Raw genomic sequence first — 26,514 nt, 5'->3', positions numbered from 1 at the left:
GAATCTAGAACCATGAATCTAGAATCAAGCAAGGCCACTGCATGAGGCTGTACGTTCTGTGCTCTACTAAGGAGGTGAGTGTAGGAGGTAGATTCAATCGCTCACTAAGCCAAGATACCCAAGTTGCTCTGCCTAGAGGACAAGGTGCTTGTTTATTATTGGTCTATCCAGAGAGGCCCTTTTTGCAAATGAATGAGTCAGAGGATGCACCTTATATGCAATTTACAAATAATGCAGTATATTATTAACTGAAGTTCTGATTAACTATCTTTCTTTAAAAAAGTCTTTATTTTAATCCTTTGGTCAATTTGCACTTGGACCAAACTATAAGACTACAAACAGTGGTCAAATCTGTGTGATCATGACCTACATTGAACAGACTGATGTCTCTGACAGATGTCTTGTTACATACCAGGAACGTGTTTCCACAGTGCCCACACACGACCCTTGTTCCTTCTGGTTGGACTGGCAATGCAGGTTGAGCGGGCTGCTCTTCAGAAATAAGCATTACTGGGCCAAGGTTAATTATGCGTCTACTGTGGAAAGAAAAAGGGAAAACCTTATTATCCCACAAATGGAGAGAGGGCAAAACCTACAATATAGGGCCCAAACATGTGATACAGCATTGAAAATAAGATACTCTTGCTTTATAAATTAAGTGAATTAAGTTTCAGCTTTTAGGGCCAAAATCATAGAAAATAGCAATAGTCAATATTTTAAAAGTAACAAAATAAGATGGAATTGGACCTTAGGAACCATTTAACTGCTCCATATAATTTCAAATCTAATTATTCCTCATCTTACCTTATCTTATCCTATCTAGGAAGATAACGAGTTTGATAAAAGACTAAAGAAGTTAAAATATTCTAAATTAACATTTATATGTGTGCCGTGAAGATACCAAAGTGCTGAGTCAAACCAAATTTTTCTGGGTAGGCTGGTACTTCTTAATATCTATTTAATAAGAGTTGGACAGAAAAGAAAATGGTAGGCTCCTTTCCTTTCTTTTTCCCCAGTTACCATTAGATAGGGTTTTAACTGACTAACATTCAAAATGACAGAAATCACAGGGAAAAAATACAGTTAAGGTTTTGATATACTCCTGTTTGGGCACTCCATATGGCATTTGGCAGGGGTGAATAACTATAGAATTTATTTAAGTGGATTATACTTAGCAAAGGACTTCCCTGGTGGCTCAGATGGTAAAGCGTCTGTCTACAACACAGGAGACCCGGGTTCGATCCCTGGGTCAGGAAGATCTCCTGGAGAAGGAAATGGCAACCCACTCTAGTATCCTTGCCTAGAAAATCTCATGGATGGAGGAGCCTGGTGGGCCACAGTCCATGGGGTCGCAAAGAGTCAGACACGACTGAGCAACTTGACTCACTCACTTATACTTAGCAAAGACTAGTGTATTAACATGTGGTAAAGTGCACAATGATTACTAAAACACTCCCAAATTAAGATGAAATATGTCAAAGATTCAAAGACAAACTAATCAGTTATTCTTAGTTAAATATAATGAGTCACTGATTTATTACAGTGCATTAAATAGTTATATAACATCAAGATAACTTGAATTGTTCATTCAAGAATTTTGGTTTATGAATACTTGCAACCATTAATTTCAAACTAAGCAGTATCACTCCTTTAACAAAGAACAAATATTGAAGGTCTTATAATTACTTTGAGGATAAAGACTCTGTTTAGAACAAACCCTGCCACACAATGAATCTTTAATAAGGACTTGTCAAATGAACAAATGAATGGATAGATGAATCTTTATGTCTTACCAGTTGGGTCTTGGACATCCTATTCGCCGTGATGTGTCCTTACAAATGAGGAGACAATTACAAGGGCATCTAACGTATTTCTTCCCTGTTGGGGGATTTTTGATTGGCTAGGTAAGAGAAGAAAATACAAACAAAGCGAATTAACTGAAGTACAGATTGCCAAAGCTTGCTTGTGTATAAAGAGGAAATGAATCCTAAAAATCTGAAGCTGCACATAGTGCTACCAAAGTACAAATTAAGGAAAATTACATCATAAATGATGTATTTTATTGAAATATAGTTGATTTGCAGCATTGTGTTAACTTCTACTATACAGCCAAGTGACTTGGTCATACATATATATATTCTTTTTCATATTCTATTCCATCATGATTTGTTGATGGAATGTTTCATATTCTATTCCATCATGGTTTATTGACAGAATAGTGAATATAGTCCCTTGTGTTACACAGTAGTGCCGGAGTCCAGCTCCAGCAGCCAGGGAATCAGCCTGAAGAGATAAGCGGTGTCGGTGGAGAATGATGCAGCCTCTGACTCAAGGTGTGGGATGGTATGTTTATTTCAAGCATCAGGTCTTCGTTTATACTTTGACAAAAGCATAGGTCAGAGGTTTTACATTTTCAGCTCCCCCTCACCCAGATTTATTGTCTCCTTGTTGCTCTTCAAACAGAGTTCCTGCTTCAGCGATTCTCTCAGAATCATGTTTACTTGTGATTACATTGTAACTCAGGCTTATGTCTGGGCTGCATATCACATTCCTCAGTTTATTTCTTATCTTTCTAAATCCTGCTTGCCCCTAGTATCTTAAGCTCTCTGTCTCCTAAAAAGGCTGCTGCTGCTGCTGCTGCTGCGTCACTTCAGTCGTGTCCAGCTCTGTGCGACCCCATAGACAGCAGCCCACCAGGCTCCTCCGTCCCTGGGATTCTCCAGGCAAGAACACTGGAGTGGGTTGCCATTTCCTTCTCCAATGCATGAAAGTGAAAAGTCAAAGTGAAGTTGCTCAGTCATGTCCGACCCTCAGTGACCCCATGGACTGCAGCCTTCCAGGCTCCTCTGTCCATGGGATTTTCCAGGCAAGAGTACTGGAGTGAGATGCCATAGCCAAGCTATTCTTAATTATTCCTAAACCGTAAGCTCAGCAAACTTCCTTTGCCATAAAAATTCCACTCACAAACAGGTCTCAGATAACAATCCTTCCCATGGCCTCAAGCTGCGGCCTACATGCTCATCCTGGAACATTGTTTGTAAAGATCCTTGAACAAATGTCAATGGTTACTTTATAGATTATTTTCTGGGCACAACTGCAGAAGGCTTTGTGCTTTTTCATGCTTCTCTCAAGAACAATAAGCACCTCAACATTCTTTCCAGCTAACTCAACCGAAGAAAGGAAAGAACAAGTCAGAATCACAAGACCTAACTCCTTCATCCCGGGACCACACCTGCAAGAGAGGGGGTTGGGGTCGTGCCTCCATTTTGTCAGTAATGCGGCTCCCGACACAGTAGTGCCTTGTTGTGTATCCATCATATATATCAGCGGTCCCCATCCTTTTTGGTATCAGGGACTCGTTTTGTGAAAGACAATTTTTCCATGGACTGGGGGCTAGGGGTTGGGAAGGGTGCAGTGCCAGATGTTTCAGAGGTGTTACATTCATTATCCTGCTGCTGATCTGACAAGAGGTGGAATTCAGGCAATAATGTGAGCGATGGAGAGCAGCTGCAAATATAGATGGAGCTTTGCTCACTGTGCCGTACTCACCTCCTGCAGCATGGCCCAGTTCCTGACAGGCCACAGACCAGCACCAGCCCATGGCCCAGGGGCTGGGGACGCTGGGGACCCCTGCTAGGTCTAAAAGTTCACATCTGCTAGTCCCAACCTCCCAGTCCTTCCCTTCCAACCCCCTGCACTTTGACAAGCACAAGTCTGTCCTCAATGTCTGTGAGTCTGTGTCTCTGCTTTGCAGGTGGTTTCATTTGTATCATGTCTTAGACTCGCCCCATGTAAATGGCATCATATGGTGTTTGCCTTTGTCTTTCTGACTTGGTCTAGACATATAGATATCTCACATCTTCTGTATCCATCCGTCCGTCAGTGGACGTTTAGGCTGTTTCCATGTCTTGGCTATGGTAAATACTGCTGCTATTCTACCTTTCCAATTTAGATGTATGACTAGATACATGCCCAAGAGTAGAACTGTTTGATCATATGGCAACTCTGATTTTAGGTTTTTTGAGGAACCTCCCACACTCTTTTCTGTAGTGGCTGCACCAGTTTCCATTCCCACCAACAGTGCATGCTGTTGCTGCAGCTAAGTCGCTTCAGTCGCGTCCAACTCTGTGCAACTGCATAGACGGCAGCCCACCAGGCTCCTCTGTCCCTGAGATTCTCCAGGCAAGAACACCGGAGTGGGTTGCCATTTCCTTCTCCAACGCATGAAAGTAAAAAGTGAAAATGAAGTCGCTCAGTCATGTCCAACTCTTTGCGACCCCATGGACTGCAGCCCACCAGGCTCCTCTGTCCATGGGATTTTCCAGGCAAGAGCACTGGAGTGGGTGGCCATTGTCTTCTCTAAACAGTGCATGAAGGTCCCTTTTTCTCCACACCCTCTCCAGCAATTATTATTTGTAGTCTTTTTAATAATGGCCATTCTGACAGGTGTGAAGTGGTACCTCATTGTAGTTTTGATGTGTATTTCTCTAATAATTAGTGATGAATCATGAGTGATTTTAAATAGCTCAAGTATTTGGAAACACTCTATAAAATTTGGGGGACTGCAGAGATTGAATTATGAAGGGCATGCTTCAAAATTAGTTTGTATTGGCCTGGAATTGTTTTCCATTTGAAGTTCACAAGACAGGATCATCAAACCTGCCTGGCCAAGGGTTTTCGCACATGTTCAGGGAAAGCAAGCTCAAGAAGAATAGCAGGGAAAGAGGAGCCTATCACAAATTTGAAACTTATTACAGCTCTTAATCCAAGTATTTCTTCACAGTAAATTTAAAAGCTAGACTAAGTAGCACTAAAGAAAACACTCCTTTCATTACAAGGATGAAAGCTTGTTAAAGTAAATAAGCTATGGTGCAGTGAGAGGAACAGAACACCACTCCTGCGGCATACTTGCCAAAGATGTATAACCTGAACCTAATCATGAGAGAGCACCAGACAGACCCGAACAAGGAACATTCTACAGAATATCTTACTTGTACTCTTCAAAATTGTCAAGGCAATGGAAGACAAAGACTAAATTTCAGATTAAGGAAGATTAAAGAAACATGATAACCAAATGCAATATATAATTTATATATATATTTATATTTTTAAATAACATTAAATATATTTATATTTATATATTATATAACATATTAAATGTATTTAAATTTTGAAAATAATTTTTAATTGACTTCTGGATCTGATTTTCTTTTTTCACTGAAACAACTGGGCAAACATGAATTAACTTGGGACATTCCCAGCAGTCCAATGGCTAAGACTCTGCATTCTCAATGCACAGAGCTGGGATTTGATAACTGGCCAGGGAGCTAGATCCCACAAGCACAACTAAAGGTCCTGTGTGCTACAACTAAGACCCAGCACAGCCAAATAAATAAATAAAGGTAAATATTTAAAAAATCATGAAGTCAAAAGATTAGATAACAGTATTATATCAATGTTAATTTCTGATTTTATAACTTACTATAATTATATAAGTGAACACTCTTTTTATTTTTTTAAAGAAATTCACATTAGAATATTTAGGGGTTGAAATGCACCATGTCCACAATTACCTTAAAAGGTTCTGAAAAAATTATTTATTTATTTGGAGAGAGAAAGGTACTTTGTAAAATATCAATATTTACAGAATGTGGGTAAAGAGCCTACCCTATGGGAATTCTCCATACTATGTACTATTATTTTTCTAGCTTTCTATAAGTCTGCAACATGTTTTTTTTTTTTTAAGATTTAAAAATTTTAGGTCAATAACCTTGGTAGAAATATGTATAAGTTAGCAATAAGTCAACTGTAATTTATTAAACTATATTATAATAGAATCTGACAATCTAAAATATCCAGAATATATTGCTATACAATATAAAGTATCAAGAACCAGAATCTGTGTTAATTTCTCTAAATTCATATTTACCATTAAGTAAACATGTTGACAGAGCTTCCCTGGTGGCTCAGACAGTAAACAATCTCCCTGCAATGCAGGAGATTCGGGTTCTATCCTGGACTGAACCAGGGCTTCTCCATGGGTTGGGAAGATCCCCTGGAGAAGGCAATGGCAACCCACTCTAGTATTCTTGCCTAGAGAATTCCATGGACAGAGGAGCCTGGTGGGACAAGGCTGAGCAACGACTGACTGACAATGGAATATTACCCAGCCATGAAAAGAGTAAATAATGCCATACACAGCTACACGGATGGCCCTAGACATTATCACACTAAGTGAAATGTCAGGCAAAAAAAAAAGGCCCATATCATACATTACTGCTTGTACATGGAATCTGAAAAAAATTATACAAATGAAGTTATATGCAAAATATAAATAGACCCACAGACGTAGAAAACAAACTAATGGTCACCAAAGTGGAAAAGGTGGACGAATGAAGGATAAATTAGGAGTTTGGGATTAAATACACATACACACCATATATAAAACAGATAACCAATGAATACCAACTGTATAGCACAGAGACACTCAATATTTTATAATAACCTATAAGGTAAATGAAGATGAGAAATTATATATATATATACACATATATATATATGAATCACTTTGCTATACACTTCAAAGTATCTCAGCTGGTAAAGAATTCACCTGCAATACAGGAGACCCCGGTTTGATTCCTGGGTCAGAAGATCTGCTGGAGAAGGGACAGGCTACCCACTCCAGTATTCTTGGGCTTCCCAGGTGGCTCAGCTGGTGAAGAGTCCACCTGCCATTAGGGAGACCTGGGTTTGACCCCTGGGTTGGTAAGATCTCCTGGAGAAGGGAAAGGCTACCCACTTCAGTATTGTGGCCTGGAGAATTCCATGGACTGTACAGTCAGTCTATGGGGTCGCAAAGAGTCAGACACGACTGAGCGACTTTCACTTTCACTTTCAAACTAACACAACATTGTAAATCATACTTCAGTAAAAAAAAAAAAAAACTGCAACGTAAAGTAACAAGTTCTGAGGCAGAAACTGTAGCAAGCTATTCAGAAGATCTAGCTAAGCTAATTAATGAAGGCGGCTACACTCAACAACATAGTTTCAACATATTTTCTTCTTCCCTATACAGGAAAAACATGTCATCTGGGATCTTCATAGACAAAAAGGAGAAAATAGCGCCCGGTTTCAAAGTTTCAAAGGACAGGCTGACTCTCTTGTTAGGGGCTAATGCAGCTGGTGTCTAAGTCGCAGCCAATGCTTTCATTTACCGTTCTGAAAATCCTAGGGCCCTTAAAGAATTATGCTAAAACTGCACTGCCACTAGAACAAAGTCTGGATGACAGCACATCTATTTACAGAACGGTTTACTGAACATTTTAAGTCCACTGTTGATACCTACAGCTGAAAAAAAAAATTCCTTTCAAAATATTACCTCCTATGGATAATGTAGCTGGTCACCCAAGAGCTCTTATGGAGGTGTACAATAAAATTGTTTTTCATGCTTGCGAACACAACATCCATTCTGCAGTCCATGGATCAAGAAGCAATTTCGACTTTCAAGTTTCATTTTTTAAGAAATAGATTTTATAAGGCTACAGCTGCCAGAGATAGTGAGTCCCTGGATAGATGTGTCGCTGTGGATTTAACCAACAGTCTAAATCTGGTTCTCTGAAGTGATGAGTTCACATAGGACCAATAAAATTTGGCTATAATAAGCTACTTCTGGACATAAAGAAAATTGGGCTGGAATTTTTATATGATTTGTTGTTGTTCAGTCACTCAGACGTGTCTGACTGTTTGTGACCCCTTGGACTGCAGCACGCCAGGCTTCCCTGTCTTTTACTATCTCCCAGAGCTTGCTCAAATTCATGTCCATTAAGTTGATGATGCCATCCAATCATCTCACCCTCTGTCGTCCCCTTCTCCTCCTACCTTCAATCTTTCCCAGCATCAGGGTCTTTCCCAATGAGTCAGCTCTTAGCATCAGGTGGCCAAAATATTGGAGTTTAGGTTTTAGCATCAGTCCTTCCAATGAAAATTCAGAGCTGATTTCCTTTAGGATTGACTGGTTTGATCCCCTTATTGTCCTAGAGACTCTCAAGAGTTTTCTCCAGCACCACAGTTCAAAAGCACCAATTCTTTGTCGCTCAGACTTCTTTATGGTCCAACTCTCACCTCCTTACATGAATACTGGAAAAACCATAGCTTTGACTAGAGGGACCTTTGTAGGCAAAGTGATGTGTCTGCTTTATTAAATATGCTGTCTAGGTTTCTCATAGTTTTTCTTCCAAGGAGCAAGTGTCTTAATTTCATGGCTGCAGTCACCATCCACAGTAATCTTGGAGTCCAAGAAAATCAAGTCTGTCACTGTTTCCATTTCTCCCCCATCTATTTACTATGAAGTGATGGGACCAGATGCCATGATCTTAGTTTTTTGAATGGTGAGTTTTAAGCCAGCTTTCTCACTCGCCTCTTTCACTTTTATCAAGAGGTTCTTTAATTCCTCTTTGCTTTCTCTCATTAAGATGGTAAGGGATCTGCCTGCAATGCAGGTAGACCCGGGTTTGATCCTTGGGTTGGAAAGATTTCCTAGAGAAGGGAATGGCAGCCCACTCCAGTATTTTTGCCTGGAGTATTTTGTGGACAGAGGAGCCTGGCGGGCTATAGTCCTTGAGGTGGCAAAGAGCTGGACACGACTGAGCAACTAACACTTTACATGATTACTACTCCTAATAAATAAAGAAACGTAAATAATTGTGAATATTCTAGAGAAAATGAATAGTATTTCATTAGATTGCCTTGCATGGAATTAGTAATATTACAAGGGAGGAAAATAAGGTGGGAAAAAAGAACCCAGCACTTTAAGGAATGCTCTCAGGCTTCCCAGGTAGCACTAGTGATAAAGAACCTGCCTGCCAATGCAGGAGAGGTAAGGGATGCGGGTTCAGACCCTGGGTTGGGGAGATCCCCTGGAGGAGGGCATGGCAACCCACTCCAGTATTCTTGCCTGGAGAATCCCACAGACAGAGGAGCCTGGCAGGCAACAGTCCATAGGCTTCTCTGGAAAGAGTCAGACACAAGTCAAGTGACTTAGCATGTACGTACATTTAAGTGTTCAACTGAAAAAAGAAAATAGCTAGTTTTGTAGGTATGATTTATTTATACAATAAAGTTCCTTAAATGATATCCCTTATAAAAATGAAATATATTGCTTCATGACTGAAGGTTTTATCTTATGACTTTTCCATAAAACATATAAAGTCCCCCATATTAATCTTTCATGGTTCTTAGAGACACAATAATCATTGGTTGACTTTTTAAAGACTTTTTCTAAGGAGAAAAAAATGCAAATGCCAAAAATAAAATTATTAATTAATTTCAAATTTTGAGAGATTGAAAATTTAAAACTAAAGCCTAACCATGAAAGCAGAAATATATTTAATTTAACCAGTATACACTTGACCAGTTTATTACTTACAATCTTAAAAATCTTACTTAAAATTTAGTTGCTCTTTCCAAAGTTCAGGGGAAAAAAATGCCCTTCAATTTTTAAAAATATTTCACTAAATTAATATCAAAAAATGGAATAATATACAAGCTGTTAATAATCACTTCAACACAAATGTCAGTAACAAACTCACAGTCACAAAATCCCAGAAAAACTATATCCTACAGGTGTGAACAAATTTAAATACTTTTCCACATAAGAAGTACAAAGTCCACATTTATAGGGAACTTCAGTATATTTCATTTTGGTAAAAATCAGAATAGATTCAGTTGCGATGTGGATAACACTGAAGATAATTATAAGCGATTGTTCACATTCAGCCTCATTTTCGAAAATACAGAGCCAAATGGCATTACAGTTAAATAATTCCTCATGAAATTTTCATAACGGAGTTAAACACTGGAGGCATCTCTGTATGATAAAAGAGAAACAGCTAGAGAGAAGAAAGAAAAGTAAAAAAAAAATGGCCATTTCTGTAACCAGCCCACATCTACTTTTAAGTAACATTATTGCCACACTTTTTTCGGGAGAAGATTTTAAATAATAATTTGGGCTATATTAATGAAAATCCCCACTTACCGTAGCTTCATTGCAAACTGTGCACTTAACCACATGCTGGTGAAGCTTGCCATCCAAATTGATGAGAGACTGGCACACACGGCAGTTTATGACTGGAATTCCGCTGGCATCTGGGCTGACAATGGCTGTATACGGAGGCGGGAGTTCCGCTGAAAAGACAGTAGCCACTTAGTCAGAGTCTCAGAGCTATCACGACTGATTTGAGCCTAGGAGCAATAGAAGTGAAGCAGGAAACTATTAATAAATATCTCCGGTTCTTTATGTTTTTAAAGCTGGCCAACATTATATAGTTCCAGAACAGAAACACACAGAACTGTATTGTAAAGTAGAATAATTCCTGACTCCTAAAATCCAAATCACACTTACCTAGGTTCACACCTTTTATTAGCCTATACTCAAAACATCCACTCCATTCCTATGTGCAAATGCCTAGAGTTTATAATAGGAAAGTGATGATTTATGCCTAAAGTAAAAAATCTTACACTAATGATCTGACTCCTATGAAACAGAAATAGTCAATGAGGACAGAGTTTTAAAATCACTTATAGATATGCATTAATTGTGTAGTTGCTGAGCTCTGTTTATACTAGAACCAGTGGAATAACTGCTGAGTATGACAAGAACAAAACAGGGGTTTGGTGGCAGTCAAGAAGAGATAAAAATGAACTTAGGAAAACTAAACTTATCAACAGGGAACATGTTCTAATTTAATGGAACTATGCTAATTGCAGACAAAAACAAGAATGAAGTCAATTCAACAATTTTTGTCTCAAACTTTCACCTAACATTAAAATTCTAGGAAATGTTTCAAAGTATTTATGGGTTACCTGGGATTTAGTAGAAATGCTGCAAGAAAAAAAATGGGTTAACAGATGAAAAGCAGCAAAATGATGATATTTATGAATATAAACACACAGAACACACAGAAGATATTTTGTTCTTACTACTTTGTGTGTGTTTGAAAATTCCCAGAATACAAAGATACACAAGCACACACATACAAACTTACATGCACACACACAGACATACTGTTTTCTGAGAGTCCTTACACTGACTGATTGGGTGATTGGGTAAAGGGTAGAAGCCCAACTTCAGAACTGTGTTCCTCAACCAGAAGTATTATTTGTTACAAAAGTCAGAGGAAAGGAAATTACATATACTAAACCAGGATGGAATTTCTACACGGGACTTGCCTAACCTCATTGTGTGGCTATCTTAATTACAGGCATAGGAGGCCCTTTCTAGGCAAGGTCTTGTCACAGGCCACCTATAAAAGGCTCAATACATGATTGAATCCCCATTAAAGAGAACTGATACATGATTGAATACATGATTGAATCCCCATTAAAGAGAACTGATAGGTTCAGAGGCTTCTGTGACACTATAAAATACAATCACAGTAGCTAATCATGAAAAGAGATATTTTTGAAATAGAGATTTTTCTCTCCACTGGATTAGATTCTGAACTCTGTGATACTTTGAGCTGATAGAACTGAGTTAGAGAAAAGCACATTATGGTATGTTCTGCTAAGTACTAAGTCACTTCAGTCATGTCCGACTCTGTGTGACCCCATAGATGGCAGCCCACCAGGCTCCCCCATCCCTGGGATTCTCCAGGCAAAGTGGGTTGCCATTTCCTTCTCCAATGGTATGTTCAAAATACCACATATTACCACCTGGCATGCTTGGGGTATATCATGGAGATATTTTTTGACTTAAAAAGGATTAGCAACAAGTGATATTCATTCAAATATTCATAATAAGCCAAATTTCTGCAGTAGCCAAGGCTCTGAAAGAGGCCACATTGGAAATGATAATATGCATACATCTCTGGGAGGCTTATATCAGAATGCTGCCAAACACTGATCTTAAAAAGAAGCTATAGATATCTAAATTATAAAAATAGTTTTAAATCCTTGGAAGAATTTAAGGCTGATACACAGTGACCTGTAATGTATTAATCAAGAAGAAAAAATAGGTTAAAGGATCAATGTGTCAGCAGTACATTTGAGCCCTTGCAATTTGCAGATTACTTTATCAGAATTCAATAAAGAAAGTATTGTCCTGGCAAAGAGAATACACACCTTACTAGAAATTCAAGGCACACTGCCTGGTATGCAACAATAAACATTTTTTACTATTAGCAATAGCATTATTAATAAAAAGCTGCTTCTTTTGCCTTGAGGATGAGGGGGAAAGGCCACATATTAAAGCCACAAATAAGAATGGTAAAATCCATCCATTTCAGCAGGCAAAAGTTTTGCTCAATGGAATCTCCTAAAGATTTCAGTGGTTGATCTTCTGAAGCATTTGAAGTCTATCAGAACCAACAAAATCCTGTGAACTCTTCCTTTAAGATTTGTACTACATAATTTTTACCCTGTAAAAAAAGAAAAGCTTTCAATGACAAAAATATGCTCAAACCTTCTGGAGGTTTGGGAAATTGAAGGAGTGGGTACAGAATGAGTGAGGATGAGAAGTCTAATGGGACTTATGGGAGAGACTAAAGCCTCCACGAGGCCAGGGCCATATCTGACTTGCTCAGGTCAGATTCAGCGCTTGTCACAGTGCCTAGTCTGTGGCAGATGCTCACTACACATTTATGGAATGAATGGTGGGTGAATAAGTGAATCACTGAAATTGAATGGACTCATCTATTTCTCTTGGGAAAATGACACTAAGTATATTACTATCACTCTCCTTAAACAGGAGCTGGGATCCTAGCACCGGAGCACAGCTTAACTGTGAAAAAGGTTTTCTCCTATATGTAGACTAACCTCTCTAAAACATGCACTGAGACAGGGAAGGGATTAGGAGACACTGGCCTGGTTTGCCAGATACATCCAATCAATCCAAGAGATCAATAGAATAACAGATGTTACAGCCTAATTGCTCCACTAAACAGTGCTTTCAGGCCTACAGATTCAATTTTCTGTCCGTTATTTCAGCCCTAAACTGATTTAGAGATGTATCTTGTAATTTTATCTCAAGGAAACCTTCACCTACAACTATAACTCCTCTTGAAAAGGACTTGTAGTTCTAGAAATTTGTTTCACAGTCTGTAAACCTGCAGTAATTAGCAACTTAGATGGTTCATTTTATTTCTTTTAGCTTTAAAGCAGCCAACAGATCACCACTATTATATCTATTTTAAATGTTTGCCCTGGATAGAAAGTCCGCTGTAATCTCAGAATGTGGGATCATTGGATATTAAGAGACACAAAAGTTCTTCATTTTGGAAGAGTCTTACTTGTTATTTAAACAATGATCATTTTTTCTATGGAGGTTGTCTATGTGAAAAATCTTTTTCCTCCATGTGAACAGTATTTCTTAGAGCAGTAGTCTTCAGACCTGAAACCATCCCCAACAAAGTTCCAGAATTATACAATGTTAGAAATTTATGCAATCTTAGTCTAATTCATAGCCTAATTTATTCACTTTATGGAAGATAAAACTGAAGCCCTAAAATTCTAACTTGTGGATAGACTTTTATACAACACTTCAGCAAAACCAAGAGCTGACTCTTCCCCAGAGGTCTCTCCAAGATGAAACCTGCCTCTCTTAATGAATAATGATTTAATATATGGAAAAGACGTAAGGACTAGTTAAAGGGGATTAGGGGGATAAGAAAGAATATTTAGGGAAAATGAAAATTAGAATATAATATGAATAAACAATTAGTTCATGATAAAAATTTCATAGAAAAACAGACTCAATAAAATAATATAGACCACAAGGCAGACATAATGGTCTTCCTTAAAGCACTCCAAAAGAGCCATTATTATTCTGTAAACCCAAAGTGATCAAATTACACTTTCCCATCATAAACAATGACCTGATATTTATCTACTTCATGCCAAATAAGTCCCTCTTTCCAGCTAAGTCATTCTGGTATAATAATCCATACTTCAGTTTTTACCAGATGTACCCAGATACAGCATTTTAAAGGTTGATAATGTTTTGCTGGAGAACTCTGGTCTTTATTACCTCAGTTATCCCTTTATAAGTCTCTGCAATGACAATATTGTCCAGTTTAATTCACTTACTTCACTAATATATTCTTTATATGCAGTCATTCAGGCTCTTGACAAAGATATTGTATCCGAATTGAAAAGTGATATCAGATTAAACTAAGAGATATTTTATAACACTATGATTAAAAAGTATAAAGAACCAGCCAGTAAGGAAAACTCTGGCTTTCTCTTCTCCATAGGATCTTTGTAAAGAGTACAGATAGGGACACGGTACACCCAGGTGCTATGGATATATACTTCCTGTGTAAAATGTCTCCAGTCCAGCTCAACACAAAGAGAAGACTACCTTCTGTTCCTACCCTCTCTGAAACCAAAGGAATAAGATTATTCCAAGAGACTCCTTGGTTCTTCTGGAACCATTATACCCTCAGAAGGATCCATCTGGCTAAAGCCAGTTTGCAAGGTAAATGAGCTAGCTATTAGGTTACCAACTCTCAGCTCCAGAGTCACATTCTACGCTTTGTCATACTGGAATGAAAACTCTGCAAACCACATTTTTTCTTTGCCAGTTGTCTGCAGGTTATATTCTGTTAATAGGAGGTGATGAAACAGAACCTGCAAGGTTAAAGAAAACAGAAGGGACTTGCAGCGCATTCCCAGGTATATAAAGTCTTTCTCCAGAGCTCAGAGGCATCAGTACCAGCTGGTTGGCGCCTCTTGGAAGTCATGTTTCAATTATGTTCTACTAAATTACTAAATTTTTTAAATTTATTTTTTAATTGGAGGAAAACTGCTTTACAACATTGTGTTCGTTCTTGCTATACAACAATGCAAATCAGTCATAATTATATATATATACACCCCCCATCTGTCCCAGCTCCAGACAGGGCTCCCTGTGTCATATAGCAGCTTCTCACTAGCTATCTGTTTCACACATGATCGTGTATATATGTCAATGCTATTTTCCCAATTTGCCCCATCCTCTGCTTTTCTTGCTGCAAGATCATTCTCTAATCTGTCTCCATTTCTTGCATGCAAATAGGTTCAACAGTACTCTATTTCTAGATTCTACATATATGTTTTAACATACATTATTTGCTTTTTGTTCTTTATGATTCATTTCACCCTAGGTTCATCCACCTCTCTAGAACAGACTCAAATTTGTTCCATTTTGTTGGACCTTTGCCAACAAAGGTCCGTCTAGTCAAGGCTTTGGTTTTTCCAGTGGTCATGTATGGATATGAAAGTTGGACTGTGAAGAAAGCTGAGTGCTTAAGAATTGATGCTTTTGAACTGTGGCATTAGAGAAGACTCTTGCGACTCTTGGACTGCAAGGAGATCCAACCAGTCCATCCTAAAGAAGATCAGTCCTGGGTGTTCATTGGAAAGACTGATGCTGAGGCTGAAACTCCAATACTTTGGCCACCTCATGCGAAGAGTTTACTCATTGGAAAAAACCCTGATGCTGGGAGGGATTGGGGACAGGAGGAGAAGGGGATGACAGAGGATGAGATAGCTGGATGGCATCACCGACTCGATGCACTTGAGTTTGGGTGAACTCCGGGAGTTGGTGATGGACAGGGAAGACTGGCATGCTGCTGGGAGCCAGCATGAGGAATCCCGCCCGTGGCAAAGGTCATGAGGAAGGAAGCCAGACATACGCAAAGGCGTGATCTGGCTTCAGGGGTTCCCCCTGGGTTTTCCTGAACATCTACCCCCCAAAAACCAGTCTGCCTGCCTTATTGTACTGCCTGCTTTCCTCTCTTCTGCCTCTAAAAGGAATTAACTTAGGGCTCCAGTTAACCGTCTCCTGCATATAAAAAGAATGTCTCGGTTTAACCCCTCTGATAGCTTTCTAACTTACCTGACCAGTCTGCCCGGACTTTTACAACTTGTGAATTGTTTACAGCCCCCCAACCGCGAGAGGCACAAAGCTTAAAGCATCTTAAAGATACAGAGCCTTTTCTAAAGAGCTAAAAATTATACTGATGACGGGTTTCACTGTTGAGTCAATGACTGCTTCCAGGCCTCCATATCCTTTATCTTTTAGGCACCTGGGAGGATATTAATCAATGTAATCGGGATATAGAAAAAGGAATAGAGTAGTTTTGATGTTAGCAACACTAGACTTTTGAGTTAATTACTTTTCTCTTTGTTATAAATCACTGTACTCCTTTTCCTTTTTATAAATTATTGTGTCCTTGCGATGTAAGAATGTAACTTTATTTAGTGCTTTCTGAGAGTGGCACCAGACTTTGGGAAGAACAACACAAATAAGTTCTCTGGTTGACAGACCCTTATCAGAAAAGGGCCATAAAATGTTAAGTGCCCTTCTGGCCAGAAGATGATGTAAATCACCTAAGACTTGTGTATACAACTAGGTATGCAGAGAGAAAGCCTGGTCTTGAGAAGAGAGAATTATGCTGATGCTGCATAATTTTGTATTATCCATTGATCTCTATGTACAATCGAAAGTATAAAAGGCCTTTCCAGACAGTAGAGGATGGGCCAGTCACTGGAAAGACTGGTTTCCCCCGTGTCTTCTTTTCTTACTCTATTTTCAGGCTGAATTCCCATCTGGGGTGTGGAGGCTCTCCGAGTCTACTTACTTGCCCTGGCTTCTAAGACCCACGTGAGAGGGAGCCTAAGGTGGGGCACCCTCCACTGTTCAAGTGGGCACCAGTGGCCTAATGTAGACAGTGTAAGTTCCTTGTCTGGAACTTTATTGGTTTTCCATGTAAACCAAGTTATTCAGCATCTTTTCTCCACTAAATTTCCTACTATACTATTCTTTCCTAGTCTCTCTTTTGTATTTCTAAATAAGTAAGTTTTTCCTCGCCTACTCCGTCTCCCCTTCGAATTACCCTGGATCCACCAGGGCAGGACCCTGGCAGCATGCTGCGATTCATGGGGTTGCAAAGAGCTGGACATGACTGAGTGACTGAACTGAACTGAACTGATGGCTGAGCAATATTCCAATCCTCTTCATCCATTCATCTGTTGATGGACATCTAGGCTGATTCCATGTCCTGGCTCTTGTAAATAGTGCTGAAATGAACACTGGGGCACATGTGTCTTTTTGAATTGTGGTTTTCTCAAGGTATATGTGCAGTAGTAGGATTGCTTGGTGATATGGTAGATTTATTCTTAAGGTTTTTTTTCTTCTTTTTTTTTTTTTGGAATCTCCATACTTTCTCCACAATGTCTATATAAGTTTGCATTTCCACCAACAGTGCAGGAGGGTTCTCCACATCTTCTCCAGCATTTATTATTTGTAGAATTTTTAATGATGGCCATTCTGATTGGTGTGAGGTGATATCTGATTTTAGTTTCGACTTCCATTTCTCTTCCAAAGAGTGATCTTGTGCATCATTTCATGCGTTTATTGGCCCTCTATAAGTCTTCCATGGAGAAATGGCTGTTAGGTTGTCTGCCAATTTTTTTTATTTTTTGTTTTTCTGATATTGAGCTGCATGCATGCATATTTTGTATATATTTGGGGGATTAATCCATTGCCAGTGGCTTTGTTTACAATTATTTTCTCCCAATCTGAAGTTGTGTTTTCACCTTATTTATAGTCCCCTTTGCTGTCTCAAAGCTTTTAAGTATAATTAGGTCCCATTTGTTTATCTTTGTTATTGTTTCCACTACTCTAGGAGGTGGGTCAGATAGGATCCTGCTGTGATTTATGTCAAAGAGTATCAGTTCAGTTCAGTCACTAAGTCACATCCAACTCCTTGCGACCCCATGGACTGCAGCATGCCAGGCCTCCCTGTCCATCACCAACTTCCAGAGTTTATTCAAACTCATGTCCATTGAGTCGGTGATGCCATCCAGCCATCTCATCCTCTGTAATCCCCTTCTCCTCCCACCCTCAATCTTTCCCAGCATCAGGGTCTTTTCAAATACCCATGTTTTCTTCTAAGAGCTTCATGTGCTGGTTTAGTTGCTCAGTCATGTCCAACTCTTGCAACCCCATGGACTGTAGTCTGCCAGGCTCCTCTGTCTAGGATTTCCCAGGCAAGAATACTGGACTGGGTTACCATTTCCTTCTCCAGGGGATCTCTCTGGCCCAGGTATTGAACCCAGGTTTTATACTTTATGGTATCACATTTAAGTTGTTAATCCAGTTTGAGTTTATACACCATATACATATATTTGTATATGGTGTTAGGAAATATTCTAATTTCACTGTTTTACATGTAGCTCTTCAGTTTTCCCAGTGCCACTTACTGAAGAGGCTATCTTTTCTCCACTATATATTCTTGCATCTTTTCTCAAAGATAAGGTACACACATATTTGTGGGTTTATCTCTAGGTTATGTATATTTTTTCATCGGTCCATATTTCTGTTTTTGTGCTGACGGACCTTAGTCCGCAAAGTAATGTCTCTGCTTTTGAATATACTATCTAGGTTGGTCATAACTTTTCTTCCAAGGAGTAAGCGTCTTTTAGTTTCATGGCTGCAGTCACCATCTGCAGTGATTTTGGAGCGCCCCAAAATAAAGTCTGACACTGTTTCCCCATCTATTTCCCATGAAGTGATGGGACCGGGTGCCATGATCTTCGTTTTCTGAATGTTGAGCTTTAAGCCAACTTTTTCACTCTCCTCTTTCACTTTCATCAAGAGGCTTTTTAGCTCCTCTTCACTTTCTGCCATAAGGGTGGTGTCATCTGCATATCTGAGGTTATTGATATTTCTCCTGGCAATCTTGATTCCAGCTCGTGCTTCTTCAAGGCTATGGTTTTTCCTGTGGTCATGTATGGATGTGAGAGTTGCACTGTGAAGAAGGCTGAGGGCCGAAGAATTGATGCTTTTGAACCATGGTGTTGGAGAAGACTCTTGAGAGTCCCTCGGACTGCAAGGAGATCCAACCAGTCCATTCCGAAGGAGATCAGCCCTGGGATTTCTTTGGAAAGAATGATGCTAAAGCTGAAGCTCCAGTACTTTGGCCACCTCATGCAAAGAGCTGACTCATTGGAAAAGACCCTGATGCTGGGAGGGATTGGAGGCAGGAGGAGAAGGGGACGACTGAGGATAAGATGGCTGGATGGCATCACGGACTTGATGGACATGAGTCTGAGTGAACTCTGGGAGTTGGTGATGGACAAGGAGGCCTGGCGTGCGGCAGTTCATGGGGTCGCAAAGAGTAGGACACGACTGAGCGACTGAACTGAACTGAACTGAACTGAACTGAACCGTACTGTCTTGACGACTGTAGCTTTGTCATAGAGTCTGAAGTCAGGTTGATTCCTCCAATCTGTTTTTCTTTCAGGAAGATTGCTTTGGCTATTTGGGGTCTTTTGTGATTCCACACAAATTGTGAAGTTTTTTGTTCTAGTTCTATGAAAACACCATTGATAATTTGATAGGGATTGCATTCAATATGCAGATTGCTTTAGGCAGTATAGTCATTTTCACAATATTGCTTCTTCCAACCTAAGAACATGTTATATCTCTCCATCTGTTTGAGTTATATTTTATTTCTTTTAACAGTGTCTTATAGTTTTCTGCATACAGGTCTTTTGTCTCTTTATGTAGGTTTATTCTGAGATATTTTATTCTTTTTGTTACAATGATGAATGGGATTCTTTCCTTACTTTCCCTTTCTGATTTTTCAATGTTACTGTTTAAGATTACAAGGGGTTTCTGTGTATTAATTTTATATCCTGAGCCTTTGCTGTATTCATTGATTTGTTCTAGTAATTTTCTGGTGGCGTCTTTAGGGTTTTCAACGTATAGTATCATGTCAGTGGCAAACAGTGACAGCTATATTTTTCTTCTCCAATCTGAATTCTTTTATTTCTTTTTCTTCTCTGATTGCTGTGGCTAGGAATTTCAAAACTATGTGGAATAATAGTGGGGAAAGTAGGAACCTTTGTCCTGTTCCTGATCTTAGCGGAAATGATTTCAGTTTGTAACCACTGAGAATAATGTTTGCAGTAGGTTTGTTGTATATGGCCTTTATTATATTGAGGTAATTCCTTCTATGCTGATTTTCTAGAGGGTTGTTTTTTTTTTTTTAATCACAAATGAACATTGAATTTTGTTGAAAGTTTCTCTGCATCGATTGAGATGACCATACGGGTTTTTGTCTTTCAGTCTGTTAATATGGAGTGTCACACTGATTGACTTTGGTTTATTGAAAATCCTTGCATCCCTGGGAATAACCCCGCTTGAGCATGCTGTACGATCCTTTTCACATGTTGTTAAATTCGATTTGCTAGAATTTTGTTCAGGATTCTTACATCTGTGTTCATCAGTGATACTAGATTATAAGTTTATTGTTTGTGATATCTTGATCTGGTTTTGCTATCAGGGTGATGGTGGCCTCATAGAATGAGTTTGGAGTTTTCTTCCATCTGTAATTTTTTGGAAGAGTTTGAGCAGGAATGGTATTCAGTTCAGTCGCTCAGTCGTGTCTGACTCTTTGCGACCCCATGAATCGCAGCACGCCAGGCCTCCCTGTCCGTCACCAACTCCCAGAATTTACTCATACTCATGTCCATCGAGTCGGTGATGCCATCCAGCCATCTCATCCTCGGTCGTTCCCTTCTCCTCCTGCCTCCAATCCCTCCCAGCATCAGGGTCTTTTCCAATGAGTCAACTCTTCGCATGAGGTGGCCAAAGTACTGGAGTTTCAGCTTTACTATCAGTGCTTCCAATGAACATCTAGGGCTGATCTCCTTTAGGATGGACTGGTTGGATCTCCTTGCAGTCCAAGGGACTCTCAAGAGCCTTCTCCAACATCACAGTTCAAAAGCATCAATTCTTCGGCACTCAGCTTTCTTCACAGTCCAACTCTCACAGCCATACATGACTACTGGAAAAACCATAGCCTTGACTAGATGGACCTTTGTTGACAAAGTAATGCGTCTGCTTTTTAATATGCTATCTAGGTTGGTCATAACTTTCCTTCCAAGGAGTAAGCATCTTCTAATGTCATGGCTGCAGTCACCATCTGCAGTGATTTTGGAGCCCCCCAAAATAAAGTCTGACACTGTTTCCACTGTTTCTCCATCTATTTCCCATGAAGTGATGGGACCAGATGCCATGATCTTCATTTTCTGAATGTTGAGCTTTAAGCCAACCTATTTACTCTCCTCTTTCACTTTCATCAAGAGGCTTTTTAGTTCTTCTTCACTTTCTGCCATAAGGGTAGTGTCATCTGCATATCTGAGGTTACTGATATTTCTCCTGGCAATCTTGATTCCAGCTTGTACTTCTTCCAGCCCAGCATTTCTCATGATGTACTCTGCATAGAAGTTAAATAAGCAGGGTGACAATATACAGCCTTGACGTACTCTTTTTCCTATTTGGAACCAGTCTGTTGTTCCATGTCCAGTTCTAACTGTTGCTTCCTGACCTGCATACAGATTTCTCAAGAGGCAGGTCAGGTGGTCTGGTATTCCCATCTCTCTCAGAATTTTCCACAGTTTATTGTGATCCACACAGTTAAAGGCTTTAGCATAGTCAATGAAGCAGAAATAGATGGTTTTCTGGAACTCTCTTGCTTTTTCGATGATTCAGGGGATGTTGGCCATTTGATCTCTGGTTCCTCTGCCTTTCCTAAAATACTGCTATATAACTGAAGATACTGGCAAGACATGCCCAGTGATCTGCCAATGACCAGTTCCTGGATGACAAAAGCTTCTGCTCCGTCTGTTTCTCATTAGGCAATATTTTTACCTCATTCTAGTGCATTTCATCAGCGGCCAGTATTGACAGTTAATAAATTACATATTCTTCTCTCATTTCATCAACTACTATGTTTATTTTTATTGAAAAAAGGAATTTTTTCTGACCCTATATATGCGAAATCATACTGTTTGTATGCATGGCTCCGTTCTTGTTTACAATATTGCTTCCAAGAAAGTATGTGTTTCAAGAAAAATAGAGAGATATTCTTTTTTTAGTACAGAAAAATAGTTTCCAAGGCAAAAAAATACTTGCCTAGAAATTTAGACGCTTCTCCTATAGCATGAGGAGAAAACAAATTCCTGCTCTGTTACTCTTCCTAGACAGCTCATTTTCACTGTCACAGACCATGCTCATTTTCTGAGAGACAGCAAGCCACTCTTTTGCATATAACTAGGTATACACGCTAAATGATAATCATGAATCACAGCTTTAAAATACATTTAAATATAACTGATCCAAAAATTTGCTTTAAAACATTTCAGATGAGAAAATATGGGGAGATCAACTCAGTGTATGTGGAAGGGAACAAGCTCAACTGTATTCATGATGTGTTATTTGCTTAAATACATGAAACAGCACAGCATAATGTTAAGCTCTGATGAAATTAGATGATACGATAGATGAAGGATAATATTACACTCAATAGTTTTCTATTTTGAAATATTTCAGTCATTTAAAAAAATGACCTAAGGATTAATAGATTATAGACAAAAGTTGTTGTTGTTGTTCAGTCACTAAGTCTTGTCCAGCTCTTTGTGACCCTGTGAACTGCAGCACACTAGACTTCCCTGTCCTTCACTATCTCCTGGAATTTGCTCAAACTCATGTCCATTAAGTTGGTGATGGCATTCAACCATCTCATCCTGTCACGCCCTTATCCTCCTGCCCTCAGTCTTTCCCAGAATCAAGATCTTTTCCAATGTGTCATCTCTTTGCATCAGGCAGCCAAAGTATTAAAGCTTCAGCTTCAGCATCAGTCCTTCCAATGAATATTCAGGGTTGACTTCCTTTAGCATTACCCGGTCTGATCTCTTTGCTATCCTAGGGACTCTCAAGAGTCTTCTCCAGCACCACAATTCAAAAGCATCAATCCTCTGGTACTCAGCCGTCTTTGTGGTCCAACTCTCACATCAGTGCATGACTACTGGGAAAACCATAGCTTTGACTATATAGACCATTATCAGCAAAGTGATGCCTTTGCTTTCTAATATGTTGCCTAGGTTTGTTGTAACTTTCCTTCCAAGGAGCAAGTATCTTTTAATTTCATGGCTGCAGTCACCATCCAAATTGATTTTGGAGCCCAAGAAAATAAAATGTTACTGCTTCCACTTTTCCATTTCTATTAAAATATAAAAACTGAGAAAACACTAAAAAAAAAAATCCAAAATTGAATCCATTAAGTGTGGGGAGTTTCTCATTGTAGCCAGTTGGAAGTACAGTGGTGGAGCTCCTATCCACCTTTTGTTCTCATGTCCTTCCAGCTCCTTATAAAACCTTCACTCTCTAAGTGACTTCAAAATCACCAGCATGCATCCTTCTTTGTTTTCTCATTCATTCATTCAAACAACTGATAACTTGTTTAATGCCTAGAAATACAAGATAAAGTGCAAGGGACTATGTAGAACTCAGAGATGAAAGATCCAAAAATCCTGTCTCCCTCCTTGTCTTCCTCGATAACGTCATGCACACAAATAAGTTTTAAAATATATAGTAGATATGTTGAGAGATATTGGTTTCGGAACAAATGAGAGATGAGAAAGGATTCAGTTCAGTTCAGTTCAGTTGCTCAGTCGTGTCCGACTCTTTGCGACCCCATGAATCACAGCATGCCAGGCCTCCCTGTCCATCACCATATCCCGGAGTTCACTCAGACTCACGTCCATCGAGTCCGTGATGCCATCCAGCCATCTCATCCTCGGTCGTCCCCTTCTCCTCCTGCCCTCAAAGCCTCCCAGCATCAGAGTCTTTTCCAATGAGTCAACTCCTTGCATGAGGTGGCCAAAGTACTGGAGCTTCAGCTTTAGCATCATTCCTTCCAAAGAAATCCCAGGGTTGATCTCCTTCAGAATGGACAGATTGGATCTCCTTGCAGTCCAAGGGACTCTCAAGAGTCTTCTCCAACAACACAGTTTAAAAGCATCAATTCTTCGGCGCTCAGCCTTCTTCACAGTCCAACTCTCACATCCATACATAACCACTGGAAAAACCATAGCCTTGACTAGACGGACCTTAGTTGGCAAAGTAATGTCTCTGCTCTTGAATATGCTATCTAGGTTGGTCATAACTTTTCTTCCAAGGAGTAAGCGTCTTTTAATTTCATGGCTGCAGTCACCATCTGCAGTGATTTTGGAGCCCAAAAAATAAAGTCTGACACTGTTTCCACTGTTTCCCCATCTATTTCCCGTGAAGTGGTGGGACCAGATGCCATGATCTTAGTTTTCTGAATGTTGAGCTTTAAGCCAACTTTTTCACTCTCCTCTTTCACTTTCATCAAGAGGCTTCTTAGCTCCTCTTCACTTTCTGCCATAAACGTGGTGTCATCTGCATATCTGAGGTTATTGATATTTCTCCCAGCAATCTTGATTCCACCTTGTGTTTCTTCCAGTCCAACGTTTCTCATGATGTACTCTGCATCGAAGTTAAATAAGCAAGGTGACAATAGACAGCCTTGACGTACTCCTTTTCCTATTTGGAACCAGTGTGTTGTTCCATGTCCAGTTCTAACTGTTGCTTCCTGACCTGCATACAGATTTCTCAAGAGGCAGGTTAGGCGGTCTGGTATTCCCATCTCTCTCAGAATTTTCCACAGTTTATTGTGATCCACACAGTCAAAGGCTTTGGCATAGGCAATAAAGCAGAAATAGATGTTTATCTGGAACTCTCTTGCTTTTTCCATGATCCAGCGGATGTTGGCAATTTGATCTCTGGTTCCTCTGCCTTTTCTAAAACCAGCTTGAACATCAGGGAGTTCACAGTTCACGTATTGCTGAAGCCTGACTTGGAGAATTTTGAGCATTACTTTACTAGTGTGTGAGATGAGTACAATTGTGCGGTAGTTTGAGCATTCTTTGGCATTGCTTTTCTTTGGAATTGGAATGAAAACTGACGTTTCCCAGTCCTGTGGCCACTGCTGAGTTTTCTAAATTTTCTGGCATATTGAGCACAGCACTTTCATAGCATCATCTTTCAAGATTTGAAATAGCTCCACTGGAATTCCATCACCTCCACTAGCTGTGTTCGTAGTGATGCTTTCTAAGGCCCACTTGACTTCACATTCCAGGATGTCTGGCTCTAGATTAGTGATCACATCATCATGATTATCTGGGTCGTGAAGATCTTTTTTGTACAGTTCTTCCATGTATTCTTGCCACCTCTTCTTAATATCTTCTGCTTCTGTTTGGTCCAGACCATTTCTATCCTTTATCGAGCCCATGTTTGCATGAAATGTTCCCTTGGTATCTCTAATTTTCTTGAAGAGATTTCTAGTCTTTCTTATTCTGTTGTTTTCTTCTATTTCTTTGCATTGATCGCTGAAGAAGGCTTTCTTATCTCTTCTTGCTATTCTTTGGAACTCTGCATTCAGATGCTTATATCTTTCCTTTTCTCCTTTGTTTTTCACCTCTCTTCTTTTCACAGCTATTTGTAAGGCCTCCCCAGACAGCCATTTTGCTTTTTTGCATTTCTTTTCCATGGGGATGGTCTGGATCCTTGTCTCCTGTACAATGTCACGAATCTCATTCCATAGTTCATCAGGCACTCTATCTATCAGATCTAGGCCCTTACACAGAAAGAAAGGACTTTGACGAATGGATAGAATTTGAATGCTTCATTTTCCAAAATCCCTGTCCTACTAACCTGCCCACAGTAAGCAAAAAGGGGCTAATAAATGATACAGGTATGAAGCAGTGAGTAAGGTCTTAGGAAAAACATCCACATAGTGATACATGAGCATCTGCATAATTTCCCATATGAAAACAGGATACTTCCTATTAAAATCTTGACCAGCTGGAGTGATGGAGTAAATCAAACACAAGGAAATGCAAGTTTCCGCTCCAGTACCTGTACAGAGATGCAGGGATAGGGTCTAAAAAATAGCATGTGTTAACGTACTCAGGGTCCCAGTCAAGGATAAAATCTACAAGAATCAATAATGTGATGTGGCCAAAGTGCTTTCTAATACATTAAATTTTTATAAGTAACATATTTTCATGACCCAAAAATCAATATTCATGGAAAAAATGTATACTTAGAATTGTTACTCCAATTTCTGTGCTAATTTATCATAGCCTACTTCAAATATTTCCATTTAAATCATTTTTTTTAAGTTCTTTCAGTGTTTCTTAAGCCTAGAACAGGTAATATTAATATACACACACATATTCTCATTTCTCCATTTTTGTTTTTTAAAAAAAGCCTTCATCTTTCTTCATCTGACGTTTTTCATTTTATTTTATATCCTGGCAATCTTTCCATAAAGGTATGTAGAACTTCCTCATTTCTTTTCCAGCTGCACAGTTTTTCCTTTTGTGTATATGTCACAGATTATTGTGATGGTTTTAAATATGGCTGCAAAATTCTTTGACACTCATCTACACTGAGTTAGACTTGAAGTCTATATTTCTTCACCTTACATGCAGGTGACTTATAACTGTTTTGACCAATTAAGCATGGCAGAAGTGACTTCTTCAGTTCAGTTCAGTTGCTGAGTCGTGTCCGACTCTGCGACCCTATGAATCGCAGCACGCCAGGCCTCCCTGTCCATCACCATCTAGCAGAGTTCACTCAGACTCACGTCCATCGAGTCC

General features: G+C 39.4%; 1 protein-coding gene across 1 annotated transcript in view; it reads right to left on the bottom strand.

Annotated features, from left to right (window-relative positions):
* The window catches only part of PIP4P2 (phosphatidylinositol-4,5-bisphosphate 4-phosphatase 2), a 72,411-nt gene that overhangs the window by 28,368 nt on the left and 17,529 nt on the right, over nt 1-26,514 (bottom strand). The window contains exons 2-4 of the mRNA XM_069600660.1: nt 10,034-10,182; nt 1,794-1,900; nt 413-536 (exon numbers count right to left, since the gene is read on the bottom strand). Coding sequence (XP_069456761.1) covers nt 413-536; nt 1,794-1,900; nt 10,034-10,182 — 380 coding nt within the window. The remainder of the gene's footprint in view (nt 1-412; nt 537-1,793; nt 1,901-10,033; nt 10,183-26,514) is intronic.

The sequence above is a fragment of the Ovis canadensis genome, chromosome 9 (genome assembly GCF_042477335.2).
Source record: "Ovis canadensis isolate MfBH-ARS-UI-01 breed Bighorn chromosome 9, ARS-UI_OviCan_v2, whole genome shotgun sequence".
In the NCBI taxonomy this organism is placed as follows: domain Eukaryota; kingdom Metazoa; phylum Chordata; class Mammalia; order Artiodactyla; family Bovidae; genus Ovis; species Ovis canadensis.
The sequence above is the reverse complement of the archived record's forward strand: the minus strand, read 5'-3'. Positions and strand labels throughout refer to the sequence as shown.